A 23,186-nucleotide genomic window follows, 5' to 3' on the forward strand; every position below is an offset into this window, starting at 1 on the left:
ACTTTCAAGTTTTTGAGCAAAATCTACAATTACACCACTTCCACTAATTTGTTTTTCCAACTCCTTGTTATGTCTTTCCAATTCTTTTTGAGCTTTTAGTTGTGCCTTCCTTTCGTTAGCAGTTTTTACCGCTGCTGAAATACCACCAGTCAATGCTCCCACCGCACTTAAACCAGCAAATAAAGGAATTAGAAACGGGAGAAATCCTCCTCTTGACTCGTCTATTGAATATTTCTATAACATAGGTTTTGTCATTTTAATTTTAAGTGAACCAGTATCATTTAGTGTTTTTACTTGCGTGTGTGAGTAAAACATCAATTCTTACAGCTCCTTTTCTTTGAATTGTATTAACATTAATAATACAAGGCTTTTGATTTTGAATACAAGATGTTAATTTATTAAGATTGATTTGATTAACATATACCCCTACCATTTATTTATGATAAAAAACCTATGTGATATTAATCATAACACCATTATCTGTATTAATCTGTAATTCTGTTTCCTCCAAAAGCAAACAATATGCATTAACCTCTTCACTCTCCCCTCTTTCAATGTATAGAGAAGTATCCACTCCATTAGACTTTGTAGTTTCCTTTTGAGAACTCAGGTCAATTGCGTAGATTGTATAAAGTTTTTGAAACGCAACCATATCCAAAATAGGATCATTATTACCATTACTTTCACACACATTTTGGTAGGACTTGTAGGCTTCCGCATAATCATTTTTTTCCCAATCAATTTCCAATCTATCTCGCGGATAAAATGTGCCATCAAGAGAAACCCGAAGTTGTTTCACCTTAGCATTATCACTCAGTGCATTATTCTTATTAGTACCGTCCTCTCCATCTGGTTTTTTAAAAATGAGCCAGAGGTATCGTGGCTTTCCTTGAAGAACACCCAAATTCCAAGTCTAGGTAGTGTGTTCCAGTTTAACATGTTGACATCTTCTTTTAAGGTATGATACATTTAGCGGTTTCTTTGAGTTAAGTCTTCTATTTAACATCTCTTCCGTTTTAAGATTAGGAGTATATTCACTGATATACCAACACAAATCATTAATAACAAATTTATTATTTTCTCCAAAAGCATTTTCAACCCCAAAAAGCAATCTATTTACATTATCATTCCTTTGTAGTTGAAATCTAATTTTAAGCCCATACAAAACTTTATCATAATCACAAAATCCAAATATACCTTTCAGAGGTACTGCTACGGTAAAACTATTCTCTGCTTTTGTATCATCATTATACATTGACTTCCTTTGACTATAACCGGGGTCAGCATTTGTTCCCGTTGACATATCAGGAATAAAACCTTCAACAGCTCCCTTACCCATTCTATCACTAAATGAATATAGTGTAAATTTCATCATTTCAGATGTAGCAGAGACATAATCAACCGCTTCAACCTCTTGTGTCCCAATATACAGGCGGACACTGTCAAACATTTTCCAGAAGAAATCATTTATGAGTGTAGCATTAGTATTATTCGCAGCCTTAGTGAATTTAAATTTACACAGCAAGAAACTATCAGCTATATTCAAGTAAGTTTGTTGATTATTTATTTCAAAACTTTTTGTTCCGTTTGAATTCCAGTCTGTTCCTGTTATAGCATTTACCTTAAAATAGTCTTCCTTTTTAGTGGAGTTTGAAATGATAATCGTATCATCCAAATCATAGATACTATCAATTGCGTCCATACTTGTATTTATATAGCATTAAAATTGTTGAAACCCTGACCCAAGTATTTTAATGATTTTTTGTCGTTCTTGTGAAGATAGTTGAGTTTTACCTTTTTTATTTCTTTGATTGCTTGTAATTTATGAGACTCCTTTTGCGCATCTTTTATACTCTTTATAGCACCCGCAACTGAACCCACGGCAGAAGCAGTTGAACCAATTAGGTCTTTATGTTTAAGGATGGTTGAACCAATACCCATTAGAGTATCAATTATCCCATCTCCTTTATTTCTAAATTGATGTCCCACACCCCGTTGTCTCTTTGGTTTATAGTATCCTTTACCCACATACCTTGTATAGTATGGTGAAAGGAACATACCCTCCCCTGTAATTACTTTATATTTTCCCAACTCGTGTTTTCTCACAATAACCATTATTTATTTATTGAAAAACTTCACGTAGGTGAATTCTGATGGATATAATTTCTTCATTAAAGGAGATCATACGATTATCTTGATCGGTTATCCTAAAATTTACTCTGTATATGGTTTTTCCTGACACAGGTAAATAGACAAGATTTTTTGGTTCCATATTGAATTTATAACCAATCGGGGTTGAGTATGCACTGAATTAAAATATTGTATTTGTTCTTATTCCATCGTTATAAGCACCATCAATCAAATCACAATGAATTAATACTGAATTTATACCGGAGGATATTTGAATAACATTATCACTGTAAGACGTCCCGTTAGTTTCAATCTTTTTTGAAGAGAAACCCAATAGCTCTCTGAACGAATTTTCAATCGTGAAATCAACTTTATAATTATTTTTAAGTTTAATAGTTGATTTTGAAGTGTGTTTTTGAATATCTATTACAATATTTTTTGGTTCATCACCTTTTTCTTTCATAAGGCGAGAGACTTCAGAAGATATTTGAGAAATCTCGTAAGCTCCGGGTGAAACTGTTATAGTTTTGTACCCACTTCCTGGATTATAACTAAACTTGTTGTTTTTCTCTGTGATATTAAAAAGTGTATTGTAAGTCTCCATTGACAACAAAGAAGCCTCATATGAGGTAAGGGGGTCAAGTTGTAGTGGGTAAGGGAATGATGCTGTGTAAACACTCGTTGTAAAATTAAAACTAAGAATTGTGCTTCTCATCTTATTTAATATCTAATAAAATATCTTTGTATTGACATTTATTAATTATTTTCATATTCATCAACTGGTCTAAAATGGCGGATGTTTCATTAAAACAATTGTTGTTTCCAGCCTTCTTACTACCTAACAACAATAATAGCCTATTAACTAATTGTGATGGGTCATTTGGAAGAAAGCTAACACCCGAACCAAGCTGACTTAAAGCATCAATAATATGTTTCTCCTTCTCATTCTTCTTACTTTTACCAGCAACAGAAACTCTATAATCAAGTGCATTTAGTAAATCAATATATACCCTATCTTCCTCTCTTTCCATATCAAGTGGTTCCTCAAAATATTTTGAACCGCTGAATCCGGAGTTTGTTGGAAGAAACATTAATCTTGGAGTTAATTCAACATTTGGTTGAGCAGAACTTAAGAACACCAATTTATCATTAAATATCAATAACTTTTCTTTCACAAGATGGAACTGTGCTGGTTCTTCTGTTGGAATGAGACCTGCTCTGGTTTTTGAACCCGCCGAATACTTATTGTTTTGAAGAGCTTCCACAACATAATTAGGGGGTTGATTTACCTCCTCAAGTTTCCGAAATAATCCCTCGTCATCATATTCTAATTCACCAAGTTCTTGCTCTGTCATTTGACTAAAATCTTTGATCATTTGAAGTTTTTTTTGGAGTAAATTCTACCGTGGGGGCTGTAGGTGAGTGTTGAGTTTTCAAAAGTGGTTAAAAAAATTTCTCTTGTTTTCTTTCAAAGGCTTCTTAACCAGTTAGTTTCTGTCTCCGTTTCTTCTTTATCTCTTCCTGTTGTTTAACAACTTTTGAAACTAATTGTTGATGTTCCTTAAACTTTCTTGTTCTTTCTTCGGCATTCATTTAGTATTGAAAAATATCATTTAATGAATTGTAAAGGTCAATGGGAAAATTTTCCTTTTCTTCATCATTATAGTAAATGTGTTGAAATAAATCCTTTTCTTTAAATATTTCATCAAATTCTTTATTGGTATTAATACGAGTTGTTATTTCTTCTTCACTAATACTTGTATCTCTGCTTTTCATACATTTGCGTTGAGTCTCCTCATCGATATCAAAACCGAATGATAAAATCTTAACTCCATCACCACACAAATGTTTAATAATTTGTTTCATTCCTTCAGGATTAGTTTCTAAAATCCCAAGACCGTTACATTTTACTTTATTTAACTCACTCTTACAATGTGAATATTTTGTAGAACCAAGAGAGACCTCCTCAAATATTTGACCTTCATTCCTCAATCGCATATGTTCCTCCATTGAAATGTAGTAATAATCTTTCCCTTCTACTTCTCCTGGTCGCTTTGCTCTGGTTGTAGTACTCACAAAACGAATCATAGGGTGTTTTTTAAAAAAACTTACAATCTTTTCATTTTTACTATTCAAGAGTTTAGATTTATGAAAGTTCTTTCCTGGAGCAGATTTACCCACAAGATTAATAATAACAGTTATCATTTATATATGTAATTATGTTTAAAATAAAAATACATCCTTTAATATCTCATCTTGTTTCACAACAATATATTTATATTTTCCAATCGTGTGTTTCATATAATTTTCTAATTCTTTTTTACTACATAACGTAGAGCAATTATCTCTCCAAAAATTATTTACATCTATTGAATTTAACTTAAATAAAATAAAAGTATTAGCATTGTTTCTTATTGAACGCCGGGGGAGTTGAAAATATGACTGACTAAGATAAATACAATTACAAGAAGAATGTCTCCCTCTTGTATAGTAGCTATCCATTACTGTTTGGTTTCTCTCATTAACACAATCATCAAAGATAACGAGGTTCTTTTTTGATTTATCTAAATCTTGAGGTGAAGGTATATCATCCGTATTATCACTGAGAATACAAGTTATGGGTTTTGGTTTCGATTTTGATTTCTGTGTATCACAAAATAATTGTATTATATCTTCAATATTATAATCATTTAGTTTGTTTTGAAGTTTAAATAAACCGATAATGTCTTCCTTTTTAAGACCTGCATTAAAACCCTGTGAGAGTAGTTGATACTCGGGTTGAAAACTAGACTTTGTAAAAATTATTAAATTATCATAATCTAAAAAATTAGGACCAAGGAGCATCTTTAAAAGTAAACAGGTTTTTCCACATCCGCTTGAACCAACTATTAGACATCTCAATGAATTTGGAATGTTTTTATGGTTATTAAATTTTATTTTATTTTCCCAAACGGGTAAAAAATCATTCATTTATATATTTGAAAAACAAGTCATCTAACTTTTTTTGAGCTATTTTAGAAACTCTATATTTTATCCTGAGTTCGGGTTTAATTTCAAAATAATTCATTATTTTATTTATATAGTATCTTGTATTCACATTTCCATTAAAATTATTTTGAATAATAAATATCATTAAACCCTTATACATTTCCTCAATACAAATAGTCTCTTCCCTTGAAAGAAATGGTGTATTATCATCACAATACTTAACATTCATCTCTCTTATTAATCTTGTAAAGTAATTCATTTTTGGTTCTAATTTAAAAGAGTTATATATATTTTTATATTTTTTATTATCATTAATTAAAATTAAATCACAGAAAATACATTGTTTATATGAACCCTCATTATTAAGCCCTATTCTATCACAAGCTGGACAATTCTCTAATTGATCATATGGAGAGTCTGGAAATTCTAAATATCCTTCAGAACTTATCATATTTATATAGTAAATTTTTACTTAAACTAAGCGTAAGTTTATTAGCCAATAAATACAATGTTTCAAAACACAAAAGACAAATTTCAATCAATCTCTACTTCGGTATCAGCAGAAAAATATGTCAAAGATGTTAAATTGAACAAAGATAAATATGGGAACTTCTGGATAAAGACGGAAATGGAGAACAAGATGAGTTCCACTATTCCATTCACAGGAAGAGCCTATCCTGTAAAGTCATCACTCAAGGTAAGTCTTACAAAAGTATCTCCACTTCTACTGGCTATTCTGACAAGGCTAGAATCTAAAATTGATCCTGAGGCTTTAGAGATGTATGATAAGACCATCGACAATTCTCGTGGAGACATTTGTATATACCTTAATAAACCCAAAAGTATTGAAATAAATAAAGATGTAAATATTTCTGGGACTTTGTCTCTCAGAACACTTATTATTCATGATTATTTGAAAATTACATTCAATTTGAGTCATGTTGTAGTTGATTCTGTAATTGAAAGAAAGTGTATTGATATAAATGGAAATTGTGTTTCTTACTAATTAAATGAGTAGTTATTCCGAAGAAGACTTTTTCAGTGATTCTGAATTTGATACTGAGAGCCTCGGATCAGAAGAAAGCTTTGGTATCTGTTCAGATGATAGTTATGAGAGTAGTTTTATTGATGATTCCGATTACTATATCGAGTTTAGTGATGGAGAAATATGAAGTTTCTCACTATATAAATAACATGAAATCTGGTTATTGTTCCGCCTGTGATAAACAGTACAATCGATATGATATTCATATCAGGACCATTAAACATGCTATCAATACATCTGATAAGAGTAAAAATATGATAAGATGTGAACCTTGTAATAAGCTAATTAGAGTACTTGATAAAAGGAAACATAAACAAACAAAGCACCATTTAGATAATGTTAACGGTTATAAAGAAGAAGAGATGGAACATTGTGATCTTTGTGATAAGGATATGAAGAAGACTAGTTATAGATATCACATCCTAACCAAGAATCATATGAATAAGTTGCCCCAAATTTAATTGAGTTTCCTGACTCTTGTTTTCAATTTTTTCATGTTTTATTTTAAGTAAAAGATAACTAGTAAATAGTGAAGTTTTTTTACTATATAAATATGACGAATTCTACTTACTGTGAGAGTTGTGAGCAGAACTACAAACATATCAAAAAACATTATAGAACACAAAAACATTTAAAGAGTAAAGATAATAAGTATTGTAAGATTTGTAAGACATGGGTTCTGAGAAGTGGGTATGATCAACACTTAGATACTCAAAAACATTTGAAGAATCTCAAACCAAAGGTTCTTCCAAAGGTCTATTGTGAGCGCTGTCAACACTACATCCTCAAGAAGGATTGGAAGCGTCATGAGAAGACAAAGAAACACCAAGTTCCACATTATGAGATTGAAAATTTAGATGGTGCTTTCAAAGGAAATATTAAAATTAGATTGTTCCGTTTCAAAGATCCAGTCCCCCATTCTCTGGGAGCTGCTGTTGATCTTACAAAGGAAGGAATAGATGATCAGATTGATAAGACTATATCTGAAATGGGAAGTTGTAAATATTATTTGGGGGATAAATTGGTTCTTCGTAAAAAGGAAGATCTACCATTTAACTTTTACCTACATACAACAACTTATATGGTGCTTAATAAAAATGATTATAATAAAAATAAAGAACAGGTCTTTCATGAGCTTAAATATAGTGAATATGATATTGATGATCTTATTGTCGGAAGCGGTCTCACTGTTGAAAAGGTTCTGTTTGTTGATGTTCACATTTTAAAATCTGATCCACTACAAGCAAGATCATATATTCAACTTCCTAAAATCATCAAAGATAAAAATGCTATAGTAAATATTCAGAATACTGATAACAAGTGTTTCTTGTGGTCTGTACTAGCATATCTACATCCAGCAAAAGAACATGCTGAAAGAGTAAGCAATTATATGAAATATGAAAATGAATTGAATATGAAAAATTTGAAATTTCCGATGACTCTTAATAATATTCCAAAGTTTGAAAAGTTAAATAATATTTCTATAAATGTCTATGGGTTGACTGAAAAGAATAAAGTGCAGATTTTAGAAATCTCAGATGATGAGAAAGAAAAACATGTTGATCTCTTGTATTTCCGATCTGGTGAAATTGAACATTATGCTTATATCAAGAACTTTTCAAGATTAATTAAATCACAAGTCTATTCTAGAAAATGTAAAGTTTATCCATGTCGTCGGTGTTTGAATACATTTCATTCACAGGAGAGATTGGATACTCATAAACAATATTGTTCAAATGAGAAAGCAACAGTCATTACACTTCCAAAGCCTGGTTCTAAAATTTCATTCAAAGATCAAAATAAAACAATTAAACATCCTTTTGTGATATATGCTGATTTTGAGAGTATCTTGGAGAAAATAGCAACAGCAGCTCCAGATCCAAAAGAATCATACACAAATAAGTATCAAAAACATACTCCTTGCGGATTTTGTTATTATATCAAATCATCCGTTGGTGATGAATATAACAAGTTAGAGGAGTATAGAGGCTCAAATGCCCCAGAGGAGTTTGTGAAACGACTAGAAAAAGACTGTGTTCGATTAACCAGGATAATGAGAGAAACCAATAAACCAATGTCCTCAGCAAGTAAAGAAAAAAGAGAATTTAGACAGCCAAAGGCTGCCTGTCATATTTGTGGGGAGAAAATTGGTGAAAGCCTAAAGGTTAGAGATCATTGTCATCTCACTGGTAAATATAGAGGTCCGGCTCATCAAAGTTGTAATATTAATTATAAACTCCCCTCGTTCATTCCTGTCTTTCTTCATAACAACGCTCATTATGATACACACTTGTTTATTAAAGAGTTGTCAAAGACTCCTAGGAGTATCAGTGCTATTCCAAGTACGGATCAAAAATACATCTCCTTTACAAAAATCATTCCAACAAGACCAACTACAAGAATTCGATTCTTGGATACATATAAATTCATGGCTAGTCCTCTTGCTAACCTAGTTTAAAATTTGAAAAAATTCCATGTTTGGAGAGTAATTATGAGGATACGGAACTCCTAACACAAAAGGGAATTTACCCGTACGACTATATGGATTCATTTAAAAGATTTGATGAAAAGAAACTTCCTCCAAAAGAAGATTTTTATAATATTCTAAATAATAGCAATGTTTCAGATGATGATTATGTACATGCTCAAAATGTTTGGAAAAATATAATATCAATAATATGGGTGATTATCATGATCTCTATCTCAAGACTGATGTCCTTCTTCTAGCAGATGTATTCGAAGCATTTAGATCCGTGTGTCTTTCTGGATATGGCTTGGACCCTGCTCATTATTTCACAGCACCGGGTCTTGCTTGGAGTGCTATGTTAAAAATGACTAAACAAGATTTGGATTTGATAACCGATGTTGATATGCTCCTGATGATAGAGAGAGCAAAGAGGGGGAATTTCACAAGTCTGCTCATCAAGATATTCAAAAGCAAATAACAAATATCTTCCAGATTATGATCCAAAGAAAGATAGTTCCTATCTCATGTATTATGACGCCAACAACCTCTATGGGTGGGCAATGTCCCAAGCACAACCTTATGGAGGATTGAAATGGGAGAGTGATCATGAGGGTGTTCTAGAAAAGATTTTGAGTTCAACACAAAAAGAGTTGGATGAAAGGAAAGAAGGGTATTTCCTAGAGGTTGATCTAAAGTATCCAAAAGAACTCTTTGAGAAACATAAAGATCTTCCTTTTGGGTGTGAGAAAGAATTAACAAACCCAGAGTGGTTGAGTGAATATCAGAAATCATTTAATAAGGAATCAAGAACAGAAAAACTTTTAACAACATTCTTTGATAAGAAGAACTATGTACTACATCAGAGAAATCTTTTACAATTTGTGAAACATGGCCTAATTGTTGAGAAAGTTCATCGGGTCCTGAAATTCAAACAGAGTTATTGGTTAATGAAATATATTGATTTTAACACTCGAAAGAGAACGCTTGGAAAGACCGACTTTGAGAAAGATTTTTATAAGTTGATGAATAATGCGGTGTTTGGGAAGACTATGGAAAATGTTAGAAAGAGACAAAATATCAAGTTGACAACTTCCTGGGAACAAACTTCCAAACTAATCAACAGACCGAGCTTTGAGCGTGTTGAAATCTTTACAGAAAACTTTTGTGCTGTTCATATGATGAAATAAGAAATTGAGATGGATAAACCGATTTATATTGGTACTACTGTTCTCGATCTATCAAAACTACTGATGTATGAATATTATTATGAGAATTTGAAAACAAAGTATGATGATAACGTCATGTTGATGTATATGGATACGGACAGCTTCATCCTAAGTATCAAGACAGATGACGTCTATGATGATATGAAAACAGATTCTTTAATCTATGATACAAGCAACTATGATGCTACTAGTCAGCTGTTCTCGAATCAAAATAAAAAGGTGATTGGAAAGTTCAAGGATGAGCTTGGTGGAAATATTCTGAGTGAGTTCATAGCATTGAGAGCAAAGGCCTATGCGTATAAATATAGAGTTGGGAATGTGGAGAAGTGTGATCAGAAGCTCAAGGGGATTAGGAAAAATGTAATTAAAGAAAGTATAAATTTTGGTCATTATTATCAATGTTTGATGAGTGGTGGGGAACAGCATCGAAAGGTAAAAGGGATTAGGAGTTATAAGCATGAATTATATTCAGAAGAGATAAATAAACTAGCACTAGGAGCATATGATGATAAACGATATATTTTAGAAAATGGAATTGATAGTCTCCCTTATGGTTATATAAGTATATAAGTGATAAGATATATAAGTGATAAGATATATAAGTGATAAGATATATATAAGTGATAATATATATATATAAGTGATAAGTTAAAAAGGGGGGTTAGGGATTTTAAGGGCTACCGCTGCCTTTTTTATAAATAAATAAATGATAGAACCAAGTATTAACCAGACTAAAGGGTGGAGGTGTAATCAACCTTGGTATATAAATGGAAAACATAATGAGTGTGAGAAATACCAGATCCGAGAGGTTGAGAGGATCACTGGTCAGAAGGTCCTCAAGACTGATAAACGTATTCATTTGTTAAGTGGGGTAATAGAGGGCGGGAAGAAAAATATATTAGAGTGGAGTGAGAACTTTGATGGTTATCAACCGGATAATAAATATTATAATTTTAAAATGGTATGTGGATCGGGAGGAGGACAGACCAGGTCCCTCCGTGAAACATATCATTTTATAAACGCACAGAGAAAGGTACTTGATGTAAAGTTTATCAATATCCTAGATGGGGATGAGTTCCATAAGAGAATGGAGTTGTTTTAAAAATTAGAAAATGATAATATATTCATAGGATCAATGAGGGATTTTGAATGTCGCGTGGTCCTTGGAGGTTAAGTAAGGACTCCCCCATTCACTTACATGTAAAAGGAGAAAGGGGTGTCGCGATAATAAGGGGAAAAATGGGCAGTTTGGGAAAAAATCTCATCTAAATACATGGGTGTCCTGGAAGCCCCATTATCTCCCTACTGAAATTACCAAAGTTCAAAGTGCCATAACTTTGTCGAAAATGATTGAAACGTCGTGAAGTTCGAACTTGATCTGTAACTTATCATGACGAAACCATGTACCAAGTTTGAAATCATTAGCATTAAGAGTTTAGAAAAAAAGTCCGGAAAGCTGTTCTTTGCGTGACAGACTGACAGATGGAGTGCAAACCTATAGTCCCCTCCGGTGTACACCAGTAGGGAACTATTAATCACAGGGCCATATCTCTTGCGAAACCCATGAAAATGTTATTTTAGAAGGGAACCCTAAATTACCAAATTCCACGACTTGCGTCAGGGAACATATATACTATTGCACATATTACTCCATGAAAAAGAAAAATTCATCTCGATGCACCAGTCTAACAAAATAAATAAACAAGCATTCTGAGTATTGCGCTGCAATACATGTCCCCTACCGGCAGTCTGTCGTCTGGAAAACTGTTGGGGAAATTACCAAAGTTCAAAGTGCCATAACTTTGTCAAAAATGATCGAAACGTCATGAAGTTCGAACTTGATCTGTAACTTATCATGACGAAACCATGTACCAAGTTTGAAATCATTAGCATTAAGAGTTTAGGAAAAAAGTCCGGAAAGCTGTTCTTTGCGTGACGGACTGACAGACGGACAGGCAGACAGACGGAGGAACGGAATGCAAACCTATAGTCCCCTCCGGTGTACACCGGTAGGGGACAAATAAAAAGGTCAACTTTCCGCACTAAATTATGTCCAGTCCATTCCCCAAACCTGCCTCTGGATCCCCGACTACACAGCATGACACTTCCTTTTGCAAAATGTGCGGCTTCCTGGACACAGACTGGGGCATATCACTAATTGCATCTGCTGGAGACGCATATACAGCCATCATGCCTTTCAAGGAGCAACCCAAATTGATCACTGAATGCAACACCTGCCCATCCGACATGCTCATTTGACCACTGCCATCATGCTTTGAGATAAACCTCGACCTATGCCTGATTTTTGGGGCCCGATACAGATTTTGGAGAGTCCTAGTCCACCGACTGCCAATATAATCGACCGATGTTTTGTCAAAAAATGCAAAATTTTCAAATCAATTTGAAAAACTTCTGTTTTATTAAAATTTGAGAACAATGAACGAGTAAACAAATAAATAGAAATACTCACATCAAGAACACTAAAAAAAAGTAGAAACTACCTGCAAATTGAACTTAAGCTATTTTAACAGAATCTGGCAGTACTCAGACATAGTTCAGTTCTCTAGTACTGCCACTCAAGCAGCGGCAGATTGTAGTGTAGAAAACACAGCTTCTCTGTATTTTCGCCACCGAAGAAGCTCCTTTTATCATCGTAAATGTTCCCAACTGTGCTGAACACCCTCTCACTGGGAACTGATGAGGGCGGTGCACAGAGATATCTTCTGGCCATTGAAGAGAGCGCTTTGTATCGAACACTGTTCTGCTTCCACCACTCAAGTGGGTCGCCACTTCTCCGGTTGACGACGGGCTCTCTGAGATAGCATTCTATCTCCTCAGTTATCCCCTTGGCAACTGGCTGTTCAGTTTGGGAACACAGCACACTGGCATAGATGTCATCCAGAAGACTGCGAGACTCTTCCACCACCCTTGGCTTTTTTGGGTCTCCTCCCTCTGTGGTAGTCTCCGGTGTGTTGGTCCTTCGGCTCTCAATGTTGGACTCCTCCCCGAGCCATTCTTTGGCTTTGCTCAATACCATGTCAGATGAGAATGGACGTTCTTTGAAGCGAGGATCAAGTAAGCATGCCAACACCACTGCTTTGGTTTCCTCAACTTTTGCAAACCTCTTCGTCAGGCTCAGCAACATAGTGCTTCTTAGGGTCCGAATGCCCCTGGTGTTGGGTCTCTGTGACTGAAGCAGCTGCTTGAGCACTGCCAGACTTGGAATGATGGATGAAGCAGAGGACTTTGCTTTGCTCATTTCCAAGGTTATCTCTTCAAACGGGGTCAAAGTTTCCACCAGGCTTGAGACAATGTCCCACTCTTCAGCATTTGGACATACGAAATGCCCATACTCACTTGCGTAAACAACGAGCGCACGTTTTTGCTGCAACGTTCTCCGGAGCATGTGGAGGGATGAATCCCATCGGGTTGGCACTGCTTGCAGTATGGTTTGTGCAGGAAGACCAAGTTCCTCTTGAATTGCATGAAGCCTTTGCATGCCGATAACTGAATGGTTAAAGTGCACGGCACACTGCTCCAACTTTGCCAGAATGTCCCCAACAATTCTTTGAGCTACAAGGCCATCATTAATGACCAGCTGCAGAGTGTGAACAATGCAGCTAAGATCGGGCATATCAACCAGTCTCATGCCTTGAATCATGTTGGCCCCACTATCTCGCAGCACCATTAGCACACGCTCTTTGTCAATATCCCAGTGCTCCAGAATTTCCACAAACATGCAGCCAATGTAATCTCCAGTGTGGGAATCTGACATCTCCTTGACATTGAGCACCACCTGTACTCTCTTCCAGTTGCTGTCAATGAAGTGAGCAGTCAAGCTCATCAGGGTCTCAGTGAAGCCTGACCAGCAATCAGTGGTAAAGGAAATGCTGTCACCTGCGTTTTCCTTTGAAATGAGGCCCTTGATTTTCTCCACAACTTTTTGGTGAACATAATTTAGCATTTCAGTGCGGTAGAAATTTTCACTCTTTAAAATGTACTTGGGCTCTACTGCAGACATCAACCTCTGGAACCCAACATTGGACACCATTGCAAAAGGCTGGACGTCAGTAGCGATCATTTCCAAGATAAGCCTATCAAAGGTCTTTGAACGCGTGTCAGCTGCTGACCATTGCGCTGGTCTATCGAACACTTGTTGCAAAGTGGACTCGCTTGATGCGGTCATTGCGATGCTCTGCTGCACCATTCTTTCTTTATGTGCCTCTTCAAAGGCTTCTTTATGGCGGGATCTCAGGTGTCCCCACATATTGCTGGTGTTTCTTTTTGCAGCATTTCTTGCACCCTGGCTCACCTTCACCGCACAGATGTTGCATTGCACTGCCGTGCCATCTTCCAGTGATGTGAAATAACTCCACACCATGCTCTTACTCCTAGTTTGTGTTGCAGCCATCTATTAAAAAATTCCAATGAGAAGAAAATGATCATAAACATCAGCTTAACTTGCTTTTAAATTATTTCAGTTTTCCATGTTTTAAACATTCAAGTATTGTATGAATATAATGATAATTATAATTGACCACTGCAAGCATGCTTGGATGTAGAGCTCGACCGATGCCAGATTTATCAATAACTATTATTATATTACGTATCATTATCCGTTCTCATTAAATGAATTATATTTTCTTCTTTTTTCCTCAATACATAATCTCAATGACTATCAAGCTACATCACCTTCAGAAAGTATTCACACCCCTTGACAATTTTCACATTTTGTTACAGCCTGAATTAAAAATGCATTAAATTGAGATTTATTTTGTCACTGATCTACACTTAATACCCCATAATGTCAAAGTGGATTTTTTTTTTTTTTACTTTTATAAAATAATTACAAACTATAACGGCACTCAGAAGAGAGCACACCTCCGCCTGTTGAACAGTTTACGTTTTGTATCCAACTGATAGGCCGGATCTGGATTCGGACCTGAACCAAAATCTAATAATTTTGTCTGTGTCACATACGCTACATCTCTGCCAAATTTCGTCCGAATCCGTCCACAAATTTTTGAGATATTTTGTTCACAAACGGACAAACAAACAGACAGACAGACAGGGGTGAAAACATAACCTCCATCCATCTTTGGTGGTGGAGGTAAATATCTGATTTACACAAGTATTTAACCCCGAGTCAATACTTCGAAGAAGCGTCTCTGCCAGCAATTACAGCTTCGAGTTTTCTTGGGTATGTCTGTATCAACTTTGCATGATTTGAGGAGTTTCTCCCATTCTTCCTTGCAGGTTGCCTCAAGCTTTGTCAAGTTGGATGGGGAGTGTCGGTGAACAGCAATCTTCAAGTCTTTCCACAGATTATCAATGGGATTCAAGTCTGGGCTTTGGCTGGGCCACTCAAGGACCTTCACATTCTTGTTCGGAAGCCATTCCAGTGTCGCTTTGGCTATATGCTTGGGGTCGTTGTCCTGTTGGAACTTAAATCTTCACCGCAGTCTAAGGTCTTTTGCACTCTGAAACAGGTTCTCCTCAAAGATTTGCCTGTATTTGGCTCCATTTATTGTTCACTCCATCCTTGCAAGTCACCCAGTCCCTGCCACTGAAAAGTATCCCCAGAGCATGATGCTGCCACCACCATGCTTCACAGTAGGGATAGTGTTAGATGAGTGATGAGCTGTGCTCAGTTTCTGCCAGAGACAGCGCTTTGCATTCAGGCCAAAGAGTTAATTTTTCATCTCATCAGACCACATAATCTTTTACCTAATGCTCTCAGCATCTTTCCCATGCCTTTCTGCAAGCTCCAGGCATGCTGTCATGCACCTTTTTCTCAGGAGTGGCTTCCATCTGGCCACTCTCCCATAAAGCCTACATTTGTGAAGTGCTGAAGAGACTGTTGTCCTTCAGGCAGGTTCTCCATTCAGCCAAGGAACTCTGTAGTTTTGTCAGAGTGGTCATTGGGTGCTTGGTCACCTCCCTGACCAAGGTTCTTCTTGCCCGGTTGTTCAGTTTGTTCAGATGGCCAGCTCGAGGAAGAGTCTGGTCGTTCCATATTAATTCCATTTCCCAATGATGGAGTTCACTGTGCTCTTGGGAACTTTCAACACTCTAGAAATGGTTTTATCCCCTTCCCCGGATCTATGCTTCCTTACAATTATATCTCAGAGATATACGGACAGTTCCTTGGACTTCATGGTGGAGTTTCTGCTCTGACATGCACTGTCAACTGTGGGACCTGATATAGAAAGGTGTGTTTCTTTCTCAATCATGTCCAATCAATTTGTAGAATTCCAAAAATAATTTCACTGACATCATGGGGTATGAGGTTTTTTTTATGCTGAAGGCTCCAGTCACGGACTATTTAGTCGTCAGAGGCCATGCCTTAAATAAAAACTGCATTGAGAGAAAAGTGAAGAGAGAATAGTCCAAAAGTTTTTCAGGAAGTAAAGAGAAATAATGTAAAGGTTAGGAGTGAAAATGAGAAAGAAAATTGTATGATGAAAAGTGTGCGACAAAAGGGCTGGGACAAAAAGTGTATGGTGTTTGTTTGTGAGAAAGAGAGGTTGAAGCCAGCCTGGTAACTATAATTTGAGTGAGACAGAAAGCAAGACCAGCAATCCTGACACAGAAAGTGTAAGATGGTTATGGCATCACTTTAACGCGCCTAGGTCCGAACGGTAGTACCACCCTCGAGTGGTTGCTGTCTACAACCTACTACCTAAATGAAGGTGTAGATCTGGAGGTGTAGATCAGTGACAAAAATTCTCACTTTAATCCATTTTAAATTCAGGATGCAACAACAAAATGTGAAAAAAGTCAAGGGGTGTGAATACTTTCTGAAGGTACCATAGTTAATGTGTATCAATTATTTGGACGATTGCAAACAGAGACCAGTCTATGGTTTATCCCTGTCCCTGAGAAGTCAATGGTGAAATGCAACATGCTCTCACTCAGGTTGACAGCACATTCCAAATTGATCCGCTTTTCCAACAGAAAACCCGACGAACCCTCATGTCTCTCTCATGTCATCTCACGAAATAGCAACATCACATGGCTTCAAATAATCTACGGTATAATTAATTTTCGGGTCTTTCTGGTCTATTTCCCAAAATTATTTTTCGGGACTGGGGAGCGAGCCTCGTTTTACAATGCTTCAAATGATACTCGTACAATACTAATGGACAATGACACAATCACCGCATTACGTTATTGATACAGCCTTAGTTTACTAAGTAAATGCAAGTACCAGAAGCCTGCTGCAGCAAGCTACATTCGTTAGCTTGTTGGCTACGTTACCATGGAGGGTGAGCTACTGTCGTGCTGTTGTGAATTTGCACGTGTATATTGTGGTGTGGTGGTTGAACAAATTATTTGCCACACAGTGCAGGCAAACGACGTCTTTGTGAGGATTTGAACGTGTCTCACCAAATTGTTTTCATTATGTACACGAAAAGGATATTCAGTGCACTTGTATTCTTTTTCCCTGGAATCGAGTTGATGCCTCTTCGCATGCATCTTCAAAGCAGCCTGAGTGGTGAAGCTGTGAGAGCACAAGCTGCAGGGGAACATCCTGAACCGATTGTCACGTATTGCTGAGGAGAGAGAAAAAAAAAGAAAAGAATAAGAAACAAACAAGCTCAGCACGCCATCTTAGAAAAACCAAAAAAAAAAAAAAAAAAAACTGCACCTCCATCTCTCCGAAACCGCTCCATGGAAACAAGACAAAGTCTAACAGCGGCGCGGCGCAGCCGGGGTTGTAAAATATTATAAACCACAAACACATAGTATTAACTTTTCAAACAGTCACTAATGCTGTTTATAACATTAAACAAAGAAATTTGGAGGAATCCAGACATCCATGAGGTAAGTTTTACTTACAGAACTAAGCGAAGATCTACTGTAATCTATATACCCCACAAGGGTAGGAGGTGTGCTCATTTACCAAGCAGCTAGCTAGCGCTTGCCAAGCCAGCCGTACCTTAACGGTTTTGAATTGAGTGCTTGGCTTGCTCGAATGCTTAAACCACTTGGCGATCTCTCCACAAGAAACTTGGTAAATGACCACACAACCAATGTTCTTGAGACCCGATCAAAGATTGACTGTAATCTATATACCCCAAAGAGGAATGACCTTTCCTGCCGCTCCCGTAGTGGGCGGGTGTACTTGTAAATTCAAATGTCGGTCGGTGCAGTCAGCCGTCCTAATGACATCGTAGACGTAATGACGTAATGGACACAAAACCGATATATTTTAACCTTGAGTATGTTTGCAGTCACTACGAAGGGATTAGTGTTATGATTAGATTTACTATAATATTAACGTTACATTATCATTATTTCGAAAATGACATTACTATAAATAAATAAAAACCGGGGCAAATTCGTTACTTCCTCGGTTATTAATATTAGTGCCGAACAACACTCATCACTGATCATGAACCATACCCCGCTCAATCCATAAACCTTCAATTCACGACATTGGGATTAAAGTGTTATGGTTATATATATATATATATATATATATAAAACACAGTGTGTGTGTGTGTGTGTGTGTGTGTGTGTGTGTGTGTGTGTGTGTGTGTGTGTGTGTGTGTGTGTGTGTGTGTGTGTAATGTTACCGATAGACTCCTAAACGGAGAGGCTTACGTGCTTGATATTTGACATAGACATGGCCATTGAGCGTGGGACGAACATGGCCGAACTCAAAATATTTGACGATCCATATTTTTTATTCATATTTACCTCAACGCATTTCAGCGAAGTACCCACTAATCTCAGCCGGTTCCAGAGCAGCTCGCTGATTCGCTCAGAGCGATCACGTGATGTTCCATTCCTGCCGCCAGACTGATTCGCTCAGAGCGATCACGTGATGTTCCATCCCGTCACACGTCACTTCACCTTTTATGCGATCGTGTTTTGTATCGATTTTGTGCGATATGAATTAAATGTCTTTGAAACAGCTGTGAAACGTCTTTCCACAACCCTTCCGTAACCGATTGGAGCAGTTTCTTGCCGCACAAAACGAGATCCGCGAAGCGAGTTGGTCGAGTCGTGCTGACCAAGATGGCAACACGGCGGCTTCACTTTTCACGGAGTATGAGCGTTCTATATATTTTCAATTCAGTGCGCCCATGATTTGTGGCATAGACATGACCATTGGGCCTTCACGGTGTAATTTGTGCGAGGCTTTTGTCCGAGTGAGCTTGAGTCGAGAGGGCGAATGTACGGGTTGGGAATGTACGGGTCTCCCTTCCCCCGCCAGGCAACGCCGGTACTGGAGGACGTCACAGGATCGGTGAGTCTCCAAAAGCCGCTTCGTGCTGTTGCGAATATGCAGGACTATGTCCGATTGTTGTGCTGCTCTCCGACCATGAGAACTGCAACGTCATTGTTGACTGGCCATCCCCTTCCCTCCCCTTCCCCCTCCGTCCCCCTTTCCCTTCCCCCTCCACCCTACCCCTTCTCCCCTCCCCCTCCCACCCCTCCCCCCTCCCACCCCTCACCCTTCCCATCCCCCCCTCTTCTCCCCTCTCCCCCTCCCCCTCCCACTCTTCTCCCCTCCCCCCCCGTTCCCCTCCCCTCCCCCGCCCGACAATGCCGGGTACTTCTGCTAGTTTACTATATTATTACTATTAGGAAAATGAAACTACTGAAACGATACACTACTGTATTAAGAAACCTGGGCTTAATTTGTCTGAAGCGGTCCGAAGATGAGGCATAAAGCCTAAGGCCTATACGACCGTATTGTTGGAAGAGACGTAACGTCTATGCTTTCGATATTTTATGGTCATTTTAATGATCTGGTTGTTTGTGTTTCACACAGAATGAAAAACGTAATGGTAGAGCAGGTTCACACAGAATGAAAAACGTAAACGTAGAGCATGGCGATTGTGACATATGACAGGTTCGATGATATGTTCGGCATGAATGGAATATAAATCAAAATGGCGGAGTGCGGAGAGTCAGCAGCCGCACCGCTGTAATGACATCAGATGTAATCACATCACCCTGTCATGTGACCAGACTCTCAGCTCTGATTGGTATACGTTTGAGGGGGCATACATACATACATACAATTTTTATTTTTATTTTATTTTTTGTATACAGGATCGAGGCTCGTGAAAGAGCTAACATTTATCACACAAAATAAAAATCACAACAGACACACAAAGTATAAAATAAGGGGAACTATATAATAAGGGGAGCAGTAGACAAGATGGGGAGAGAAGGGGAAGCACACAAACACAACATTTGAGAGCAGGGACATCGGGAGATCTGTGGGAGGGTTCCAACTTGTATATCGTTTTCGTTTTATATTTAGTTCCAACGACAGTGTGCAATAAAACCAATTGTAATTCCGTCACTTAAAAATAATGTTTCACCCACTTTGCTTTGGACCACATTCCACTTTGTCAGTGGCACATTCGCGTGTGCGTGGCGCCCCCACATACTTTGGACCATATTCCACGTCAGCACATTCAAAGCATCCACTGACTGCACAAGTGCAAATAAATCAGACTACTGGAACAGCAAGTTAACTGGCTAAGTTGGGTATTGCAGCCTGGCATGGGGTCACCATGGGGTGGTCTCCGACACAGGTTTGTGGGGCCATGGACCACAACGGAACACACAAAAAAGTATGTTTGGAGAATATCAGCACAACCTCTTTCAAACATCCAACCTCTCCCCTCCCTTTTCCTTTTACTTTTCGTGAAATTCGTGAAATGCTTGTCAAGTATCAAAACAAGGAGGAACATCGAAGAAGAACTGATGAAGGTGCGGAGATTCCGGGTGGACATTCCATCGTCCAGTGGAAGCCCCAGTCAGGAAGCGAAGGAGTACCTCCAACTATTCCACCTGTGTCGCTATTACACCCAACGCAGGCTCACAATTCCTCACCATCAGGCTCACAATTGTCTCACCAAAACACACAGGCCTGGGTCTCCAGGAATGCAACATATTCAGTCATCATCAGGCTGTTCTAGATGGCTCTGCCTGATGGGCCACGCCGTAAAAATTGAAGCATGTCTCATTGTCAGGTATTCCCCATGGGGAATAACATATTCATGATGCTGTCATCGGTGCCTTCATTATGACGTCATAATTAGACAAGTGGAATGCTTCATCCTACGAGTTTAAAATTTGAGCACGATCTACACAAAGATTGCACAGGAGAATTAAATTGACGACATGATCGGTCACGTGGTTCGGCAGCCATATTGGATTGAACATAAATCTACCTCGTCAATAAGCCACACAAACACAGCAGCTAATAAACACCACACGAACATGTCCTGACGAGCGGACAGTGACCAAATGATTTGGCTGTAAAGGTTATTTTTGATTTATTGATTAATAAATAAATTAATTTAGTTATTCGATGAAATGCATAATTAATTTTCAAAAAGTTTGATTCGGATGAAACGGTGGTGTTTTCGGTATTATATTAGCCAACTGATTAATAATTTAATTATTTTACGTATATTTATTTATTTTCATTATTAATCACATTTATTTCCTTTCTCATCTGGGCACTATCTCAGGCACCTCTTGAGCTAGGAAGCTGACATTTGGACATGTCAATGACCAAGTGATTTGGCTATAAATGATATTTTTGATTTGATTAATCAATTAATCAATTAATTATTTGATTAATGACTATTTTTCTTATTTTTCTTAAGTTAGATTCAGATGAAATGGTGGTGGTTTTTATGTTATATTAGCCAATTGATTAATTCTTTAATTTTTTATGATTACTACTTATTTATTTTCATTATTAATCTTTTTTTTTTTCTCTCTATCTGGGCAATATCTCAGGCACCTTTTGAGCTCGGAAGCTGATATTTTGACATGACAGTGACCAAGCGATGTGGCTATAAAGGGTATTTTTGATTTCTTGATTAATATATTAATCGATTATTTAATTATGAATCAATAATTGTTTTTTTAAATTTCGATTAATTAATTATTTAATTAACTTTCAAAAAGTTACAGCTTCGGATGACAAACTGGTGCTTTACTTAAGAAATTAATTATTTTACAATTGTTATTTATTTTAATTACACAATGAATCAATTATATATTGTCCACCTTCCCTCCCAACACCGTCTCCAGGTGCTGCAAAGAGGCTTCGCCGCGTGTTGGAGGATATTTTATCCATTTATTTATGTGTACTTTGAATGTATCTGTACCCGTTTCGAATAGTTTTACTCTTTAAATACTTTCAGGGACACGATTTGCGACCTCATGACTCAAGACTTGACTTTGTTACAGGACGAAAAATAAATGAACTTTATCACGATCCGTCCACATTTCCACCACTCACCATCCTCCGGGTCTCTTCCCCGTGGAAGATCAACGGGATCCTCATCCTCCACCTTGATGCGCACGACTCCATCATGTCCTTCCTCGACATCGCTTCCACGTCCGGGCACGGCGGTCCGTTCCGATCCTCTACCTGCTCGGCACGACTCCATGTACCGACTGAGTTCCGCGTGCATGGTGAAGGTGAACTTTCGTGCGGACAAAGCACAGAGTCGATCCCTCACCGGAGCGGGCTCGCCTCGGGCACAGAGACCTCCGAAGAGGTCGACGCCCAGACCCGTAACCACAGCTCGGAGGGACTCCTCCGGTAAACCCGGGATCTCCAGCCAGCTCCCAGCCTGGGACCGGAACCGAGGCCACGCCGAGCTCTCTTCCGGTTCATTGTCCGTAAATAACACGTGCCTCTAAATTCAAATAAATAAATAAATAAACCACACGTTTCGTCATTTCTATTATTCATTTATTTTCTTTCGATATTTTCAGAAACATCCTCATCTCAAACGACCAATCACATTCTGTCGTGGAATTCAAATTTTCTTGACTATTTCCGCTTCAATGTACGATGTAGATTAAAAAGCGATTTTCAGGTTTCCTTTTCTGGGCACTTCCATTGTGGTTAGAAGGTTGTTATTGTTGTTGTTGCTGCTAGGTTGTTGTTGTTGTTGCTAGGTTGTTGTTGTTGTTGTTGCTAGGTTCTTGTTGTTGCTAGGTTGTTGTTGTTGTTGCTAGGTTGTTGTTGTTGCGTTGTTGTTGCGTTGTTGTTAGGATGTTGTTGTTAGGTTGTTGTTGTTGTTGCTAGGTTTTTGCTGTTGCTGCTAGGTTGTTGTTGTTGCTGCTAGGTTGTTGTTGTTGCCAGGTTGTTGTTGTTAGGTTGTTGTTAGGTTGTTGTTGTTTCATGCTCTGCTTTCACAATCGTTGTGAATTCCGTTTTCAGGAGATGCATAGCAGAACGATGCGGAATATATCCGTTTATAACTTGCGTATTAGTGGGGGGGGCCTATGTACTCAATTTCAAGTTCGTGTGCAGTTCATGTTAATTTTT

At 37.6% G+C, this 23,186-nt stretch overlaps 1 protein-coding gene across 1 annotated transcript; it reads right to left on the reverse strand.

Moving 5' to 3' along the window:
- Window positions 1-12,259: 12,259 nt before the first annotated feature.
- Window positions 12,260-22,531, reverse strand: LOC137419716 (zinc finger BED domain-containing protein 4). The gene is made up of 3 exons (XM_068105628.2): window positions 22,146-22,531; window positions 17,246-17,412; window positions 12,260-14,267 (listed from the first exon to the last, which is right to left on the reverse strand). The coding sequence occupies exons 1-3, from the start codon at window positions 22,318-22,320 to the stop codon at window positions 12,420-12,422; spliced, it is 2,190 nt and encodes a 729-aa protein (XP_067961729.2). The 5' UTR covers window positions 22,321-22,531; the 3' UTR covers window positions 12,260-12,419.
- Between the last annotated feature and the right edge of the window lie 655 nt (window positions 22,532-23,186).

Source organism: Myxine glutinosa, chromosome 1 (genome assembly GCF_964187855.1).
Source record: "Myxine glutinosa chromosome 1, kmMyxGlut1.1, whole genome shotgun sequence".
Taxonomy (NCBI): domain Eukaryota; kingdom Metazoa; phylum Chordata; class Myxini; order Myxiniformes; family Myxinidae; genus Myxine; species Myxine glutinosa.

What these genes read in the sequence shown, in the direction of transcription:
- LOC137419716 (XM_068105628.2), bottom strand. Translation starts at nt 22,320, where the DNA reads ATGCACGCGGAACTCAGTCGGTACATGGAGTCGTGCCGAGCAGGTAGA. An exon ending in GGGAAGAGACCCGGAGGATG is followed by an intron (nt 17,413 to 22,145) that starts GTGAGTGGTGGA and finishes CTCTCTCCTCAG; the next exon opens with CAATACGTGACAATCGGTTC. An exon ending in TACATAATGAAAACAATTTG is followed by an intron (nt 14,268 to 17,245) that starts GTGAGACACGTT and finishes ATTTTTTAATAG; the next exon opens with ATGGCTGCAACACAAACTAG.